At 37.8% G+C, this 7,851-nt stretch overlaps 1 protein-coding gene across 1 annotated transcript; it reads left to right on the top strand.

Annotated features, from left to right (window-relative positions):
- The first annotated feature begins 3,064 nt into the window (after window positions 1–3,064).
- On the top strand, window positions 3,065–6,840 carry LOC112192832 (U-box domain-containing protein 2). The gene is given in 3 exon segments (XM_024332718.2): window positions 3,065–3,654; window positions 5,545–5,852; window positions 5,855–6,840. Coding segments are annotated over 3 exon segments (1,137 nt in total). The 5' UTR covers window positions 3,065–3,367; the 3' UTR covers window positions 6,397–6,840.
- The last annotated feature ends 1,011 nt before the right edge of the window (window positions 6,841–7,851 follow it).

Consider the following 7,851-nt stretch of genomic DNA (forward strand, 5'->3'; position numbering starts at 1 on the left):
ATGTTGAATTTTATTGAATATTTATATTTATTGTCGAGATTGGAATTCGAGAAATTGAAAGAGGGTTAGAGAGTGTAAAGAGAGAATTTGGGGATTTTAAGAATTGTTGCGAACTATAGATCCCAAATATTATGAAGCCTAAATTGGAAAAGTCGGGATTTTTGAGTGAATTTAGTTATTATTATTTAATGGAAATGTATGACAAGTTTATATAGTTTCCTGTATTTATACGCAACCAAAATTGTACAGGACGTACTAAGCCCTCGAGTGAGGAGAACCCCGGCAGGCAGCAGGAATAGCTGCGAGGCTCACTTGTGAGTGGACTTTTGTTTTAATTAAATAATGCATGCAGTATGAATTTTCTAATTCGTGACATGGAAAGAAATAATGATTCAAATGTGATCCTTGTTTTGAAAGAAAAGAGTTTTAAAAGGAATGATTTGACAAGGAGACCGTTATCGGCGTATGTGCAAATTACCTGGTCGGCAGTCCCCTTCAGGTAATAGTTTGGTCGGCAGTCCCATCTAGAATATTCCTGTCGGCAGTTCCCTCTGGTGCGTCATCTGGTCGGCAGTCCCCTCCAGATGATATGAGGTAGTTAGTAGACAGTCCCCTCTAACTACCTGTGGTTAGTCAGCAGTCCCTCTAATCACAGCCTCTAAGATTCTGGTCGGCAGTCCCCTCTGATGAGTCACCCGGTCGGCAACCCCCTCCGGATGGCATGAGATGACTAGTCAGCTACTCTCTCTAGTCATCGAACGTTTTACACAGAAAGGTTGATTTTTAAAGTAAGTTGATTTGGAATATTTTCATAAATTGCACTGCATGCCGGATTTATAGAATGAGAAAATGGAGAAGCATTTAGTTAGTTATTTTCGTAAATTACTTTATTTTGTCCACTCACTCTAATGATTTTTAAATGCTTTTCCCTGGGCTCTTTGGTTTCTAAATGCCCAGATTTCAGATTGCCGAGGTCGCGTCCAGAAAAGTGAGGTCTAGGATCCAACATTTCCGTTTGACCGTAGGTTATCACTTAACCTACCTATGTATGTATCTGCTTAATTTAGTAGAACTGCTCTTATAACCCACTTAACTTGGTGGAATGTTAATATTGAGAATTTGAATGCTATGGTTGTGTTAAGGTGAAGATGTATTACAGAATGTAAAGTATACCTGGAATGTAAATATTTGGAATGTTTATATGGTTGTGAGATTAGTTAAGTTTTATGTCCAGGTTTTTGTAAACTTTGGGTAGTCCATGTTAGGGGAGGTTCTGCCAATTTTTCAGTAATACTTCACCTAAAGTGGGCCTCACAGGCTCGGCTCGGGTTCTGTCATGATCGGGGTGGGATATGAATAATAAACTATGCATGCGTGTTTATAAAGGAAACACGTTTCGGGTTTGCAATTGTGGAAGTCTGTGTCAATAACATGAAAATGATTAATACTCCTGCAGAGATCAAAGAAACCGCAAAGTCGAAATTTGAGATGAAAGGCCTTAGAGAACAAATTATTGTCTCGACCTGGAGCCTTAGCACAATGCAGATGAAATTTTGGTCCATCAATCAAATTACAGCCAGAAGATATTAAGATGCTTTAATGAGGATAAAGCAAAGTCTTCAAGCACACCCATGGTCGTCCGAAGTCTAGATAGACCCGTATCGTCCCAGAAATGATAAAGATGAGATATTGGTGTCAGAAGTCCCGTATCTAAGTGCAATAGACTCATTATTGTGCTTAGCTCAATGCCCTAGACCGAGCATCTCATTCAATATGAATTGTTAGCTAGATATAACTCTGCGCCAACAAGCCGCCTTTGAAAATGGCATAAAAGACAATTTTTTATTACTTTAAATGTATAACGGAAATTGGCTTATTCTATCCCTATGCATCAAGGAATGGATCAAACCCCCTTGAGCCTCGGAATGATGTCTGCCTTGTTAGATATGTTGACACAGGTTATTTATGTAAACCCACACAAGGCTCATTTCCCAAACTGGTTATGTCTTTACTGTTGAGAATTCAACAATATCTTGGAGGTATATGAAACAAACCCTTGTTTTTACCTCTTCAAATCATGCAGAGAGTCTAACTCTTCATGAAGCATGTTTAAAGTATTAGTTTTACGTAGTATATAGTTTTTAGGGGGAGTATCTTGAAGCATACTCATTTGATCATCGTGTACTCTTTTTGTCCTTCGTTCAGGGTTATTTTTTCCGACTGGATTTTGTTACATGACAAGGTTTTAATGAGGCACAACTTTAATATGGTTACCCTACACATACTGCATCTTGAAGACGCATTTATTCAACATATATGCATTTGCTCATCTTTTCCCTTCAACCACGGGTTTGTCCCACTGGGTTACCGGCAAAGTTTTGGTGTAGCAACTCTTGTGCATCTATCTCCCACGAACTCACAGCTTATGTTCCAGATAAAACTACTTCACCGAAATCCAGGGTTCTGATTACCACCCCTACATGTGCGTTGTACTCTTTTTCTCCTTCGACCAGGATTGTTTTTAACCTACAGGATTTTTATTATCTGACAATGTTTTTGACGAAGTAACACCAAAGAGCACATCAGAGAAGACTAATGACAAATAATACTGAAGAGAGAGTGTTGTACATAGTAATTATTTAGTGGGCATTTTTGTAATTAAACAACTAGGGATATTATTGTAATTTAAATCCTAATCTCATCTTATATATAAGAGAGGATTTCCTACTCAATAATAGACATCATATTCCTCCGTTCTCATTTCTCTATTCTCCCAAACTCTCTTACTTTATGTTTTACAGCACAATGTATTTATGTGTAAAATATAACACTAGAGTTGTTTTATGGGTTTAAAAAGCATAAGAAAATCTTACTTTGCAAGTCTTTATCAGTTAAAAGTATAAGATTGGTGTAAAGAATATATTAGAAGTTAGTCGAGTAAAAGGGTTATCATCTTAAAGTCTTATCTTCAAATGCTAAAATGGTCACCGACGTTTTTTGTAATCGTATAACTGTAGTTGCTTTTTTTTTCTTTTCTTTTCTTAAGATCCTTGGAGGTTCTTTCTGTTTGATTGGTTGCAAAAAGCAGTCTAGTTGATATTTTAGTTTTCTGAACAGTAATCTAGTGGAGACTCGATACTATCGAGTTATAAATAAATCAACAAATACAGAAAGCCTATCATGGTTAGACAGGTCTGTAGAGGACAAGTTGCTATCTAACAAAAAGCTTTCAACTGTTGCTTAACGCCAACCCTACTCTTGCCCTCTCCTCTCCGTCACAAATTGAAATTATTCCCATTTCTCTCGTCTCCTCTTTCACCGTCTTAAATCCTCCCTCCTCCTGGGATTTTCCTCTCCCAAGAATTTAATGGATTCCCACTCCCTATCATCACCCGACGGTGGTCGGAGTACTTGTTGCGGCTCGCCCTCCCCATCCGTCCGTCGTGCGTTGGAACTAATCCAATCGGACGACCACGCTTTGAAGCTCGAGGGTGCCCAGGAAATTCGACGCCTCACCAAAACCTCTCAGAGGTGTCGGCGCCAACTCTCCGACTCTGTGGGCCCACTCGTCTCCATGCTCCGACTTCACGGCTCACCCGACTTTCATGAGTCTGCCCTCCTCGCCCTCCTCAACCTCGCCGTCAAGGATGACACGTACGTCTTCCCCCGCTTCATTATGGGAATTGGTGACCAATTGATTTTGTTTTTCTTTCTTTCTTGGGAATTGGTGAATGAAATTTCTGGATTGTTTTCTTTGCGTGATTGCTGACTGGCCTACTTTTCTTTTTTCTGTTTTGATCACTTTTGTATTTTTTATTGGGTTCCTGAGGCAAATGGTGGGGAAACAACTTTGCTAAAGTTGTGGGTCAGATTTCTTTTTAGAACCAGATAGTGGGTTAGATTATCAGCTCAATAACATTGATCTTCTGCTAAGAAATTATGTTTTAGATTGGCTCCGAGCTCAGGAGAGACCAAATTATATTTGAACCTCAAGTTTAGTTAGATTGGCTCAAGATCTGAAAAGAAACGAAACCAAATCTAACATTCGTTATGGTTATTTGCTACTTATCAGATTTATGATTATTAGGTTTGTAAGGTTACCAAAAACAAGCGACTGAAGCCATTTGATTGCGTAGAAAATATGGAGAACCAGGACTGTGTTTACATATATACACGTATAATACACGCTAGGATTTTTATATTGGGTCTCCTATGACCAAAATGTTTGGTGCCTGCAAAAAGACTAAAATGAAATCCACCACGTGATTAAAGGAAGTTCGTTTTTTTATTACTGGCAATTAAACTACCCGAAAGGCATTAGAGACGAGTGGAAGGGAGATACAGGAAGCTTGCTTTATGATAGACTTGTTTAGAAAGGAATTCGATGCTTTATGTGGTTTGAGAAGCCCATAGGACTTGAGGGTGGTTGCCCCTTTTCTTTGGTTCTTACTCTATCTTTCTCCTTTTTCTTTCAATCTTCTCTCTCAAGTTATCATATTAGAATGAACAATTTTGTTTGGTGAGGAGGAGTATCTAACAGAATTGAAAAGTATTTCATCTGTGGTCCTCTTTTATTTAATCATTTCACTCTTTTTTTGCATGTGTATTTGTTACTTAATATTTTCACTAATTCAAATATTGATAAATAGCTATCTACTGTTCTTTTAGCAACTAAATGGGATCCAAGCAATCTGAGAAATAGGGTTACCACGTAAGTAATTGGGATGAAATTGTGCCATGAGATTAGCAAGTTATATCTGGCGTCAGTTAGTTTGGAACTTTTTTAATTCTGTAGCTGGAATTTCAGGGCAACCAATTCTTTGTTAAATTGAGTTTTTTATTGACCTGTGCCTTGTAGATATGCTTATGGCTTGTCTGTAAAACTTATGGTGCTTGTTTTACTTTGTAGCTACTCCATGAATTTTACTGTATTTTATTTGAGTCCGGAGAAGATTAGCTCTTTGTGTTCAAGTGCGTGATTGTGTACTAATGCTCTTTTGCTACTTTTGGTGCCTTTTTTTAGTGTATTGTAAAATTACCATAACCAAGTAGATGATCCCTTTGTTGGATATCTAGTTTTCATTATAAACCAATTCAGTTTGTTGGAATTTTTTCAGTATTGTGTTGAGTTGATATATTATATGGAGTAGGGTTTTGTTTTCAACTGTCATACTTATGGCAACGAGACCAAGTGAAAATGATTAAAAAAAAAAAAAAAATTATGTTCCTTCGCTTTGCTTGAGATTAATTTTAGTTACATTATGCTTTATTGGGGCAATAATTATTTAGCTTTGATCGTGTATTTCTAATTTTGTTGGAATTTTTTCAGTATTACGTTGAGTTGGTATATTATATGGAATAGGGTTTTCTTTTCATCTGTCATACTTATGGCAACGGGACCAAGCGAAAATGATAAAAAAATAAAAATAAAAATTATGTTCCTTTGCTTTGCTTGAGATTAATTTTAGTTGCATTGTGCTTTATTGGGGCAATAATTGTTTAGCTTTCTTCGTGTATTTCTAATTTTGATATTTGATCTTACAGGAACAAAATAAAGATTGTGGAAGCTGGTGCTTTAGAACCGATAATTACTTTCCTTCAGTCAGAAAATTCCAATCTGCAGGAGTATGCAACTGCATCTCTACTCACCTTATCAGCTTCTGCCTCCAACAAGCCAGTCATAAGTGCCTGCGGTGCCATTCCTCTTCTTGTTGAAATCCTTAGAGATGGAAGCCCACAAGCCAAAGTTGATTCGGTTATGGCTCTTTCCAATCTCTCAACCCACCCAATTAACCTTAGCATCATTCTTGAAGCGAAACCAGTCCCTTGTATAGTTACCTTGTTAAAAACCTGCAAAAATCTTCAAAGACAGCTGAAAAATGCTGTGCTCTAATAGAATCTTTAGTGGGCTTTGATGAGGGTAGAACTGCCTTGACATCCGAAGAAGGTGGAGTGCTTGCAGTTATTGAGGTGCTTGAAAGTGGATCACTTCAAAGTCGAGAGCATGCTGTTGGTGCTCTACTAACAATGTGTCAAAGTGACAGATGCAAATATAGAGAAGCACTTCTTAAAGAAGGGGTAATCCCTGGACTTCTTGAGCTCACTGTTCAAGGAACAGCCAAGTCTCAGTCAAAAGCACAGACACTTTTGCGATTACTGAGGGAGTCCCCATACCCACGATCTGAGCTTGAACCGGACACACTCGAGAATATTGTGTCCAACATTATCTCTCAGATTGATGGTGAGGATCAGTCAGGCAAAGCAAAGAAGATGCTAGCTGAGATGGTTCAAGTTAGCATGGAACAGAGCTTGAGACATTTACAGCAAAGGGCTCTGGTATGCACACCAACTGATCTCCCTATCAATAGTTGTACCTCTGAGGTTTCTTTAAAATGACTAGTTTGGTTAATCAGTTTATATTTGTTAGATGTGGTACTGTGAGATAAAACACAGTGCACCAGAGAAAAAAAAAAAAAATCAAGAAAGAATGATGTGGTAAAGATGATGCCAGTCCAGGCCATTGTTGTGATGTCGGGTGATTGGTAAGTTCAATAAAGTGGAACCATATATGAAGTTGATAAACCGTTCTTAGTTGATCTGTGAAGAAAATGTTTTATTTAATAATGTAATTTCTTAGGGGAGCGCTGTGGGATACAATAGTGTGACAGGAAAAAAAATTATATAGTTGAAATGAAGCCAGTCCAGGCTGTTGTGTTATGTCGGGCGACTGGTAGCTGTCAATAAACTGGAGAATGTATGAGGAGGAATTTTATTAGTTGGTTTGTAAAGAAACTGTTGTACTAAATATTACAATATAATGAAAGTTTTTTTTTATCTCTACTACCATGTCAGAATTCAGATGTTGGTTTCTCGGTAAATTAGACTAGGTTTGATTTTTGAAGAGGATGCCCAACAGGGTAAGAGGATCTCCAATTGAGTTGTCAAATGCAATTCACATGTCTAATTTGTAGATGGAAGGTGGATGGGGGCTGAACTTCAAAGATTTTGAATGCTTCAACCAGCACATGGTGGGAAAACGAGTCTCGAGATTCTGTCCTTCATTAGCGTGGCGCCCTATGATACGTTTATATCCTAATAAATCCCAATAAACTTTTATTGGCCCTCAATAAGTCACAAAAAAAATTATTGGGGGTAATAAGATTCATCAAATTCAACCGAAAACTGATGTTGAATTCGACCAAAAACTGATCATTGATTCATCGCTCCACAACAACTATGGAAAAGCAGTTCAGCAATATGAACATAAGTGGGAGAGAGAACAGTTTCTCCATCCTTGTTGCTGCAAATTAGTTTTTTTTTCTCTCTCAGTTTTTTAAGGGTGAGAACATGAATACAATTTTTATAAAGAATATGAGAGGTTCAAATGTCGGAGGTGTAAATAGAACCAAGGTTCTGGGGGCCAATAAAAGTTTATATAATTGGGCATATATAAGGAAATGATTGTTTTTATCTGTGAGAGAGATTGCATAGCTCATCAATTCCCAACCATCAACACCCGGGACGCTAAAAGCCCAGTAACAACATACTCACAGAGAGAGAGAGAGAGAGAGAGAGAGATGGGTTGGCACATTGGGGCAGCTGTAGAGGTTATGTCGGCGGACATAAGTATTAAGTAGTGGAGGTGGGGAAGAGGAGGTGAAAAAGAATATGGGCAAAGTTGGAAAGTTTGCGTATAAAAATTTTATTGGAGGTCTAAAGAGTAAATAGGGAGGGAGGTATGAATAGAACTGCCGGTACAATGCATTTACAATTGCTTTATCATGGTAATATACTCTTAGTAATGCAAAATATATCATAATTAGCAGATATACTGCAATAAATGCATAATAT

This window comes from Rosa chinensis, chromosome 3 (assembly GCF_002994745.2).
Source record: "Rosa chinensis cultivar Old Blush chromosome 3, RchiOBHm-V2, whole genome shotgun sequence".
Classification (NCBI taxonomy): Eukaryota; Viridiplantae; Streptophyta; class Magnoliopsida; order Rosales; family Rosaceae; genus Rosa; species Rosa chinensis.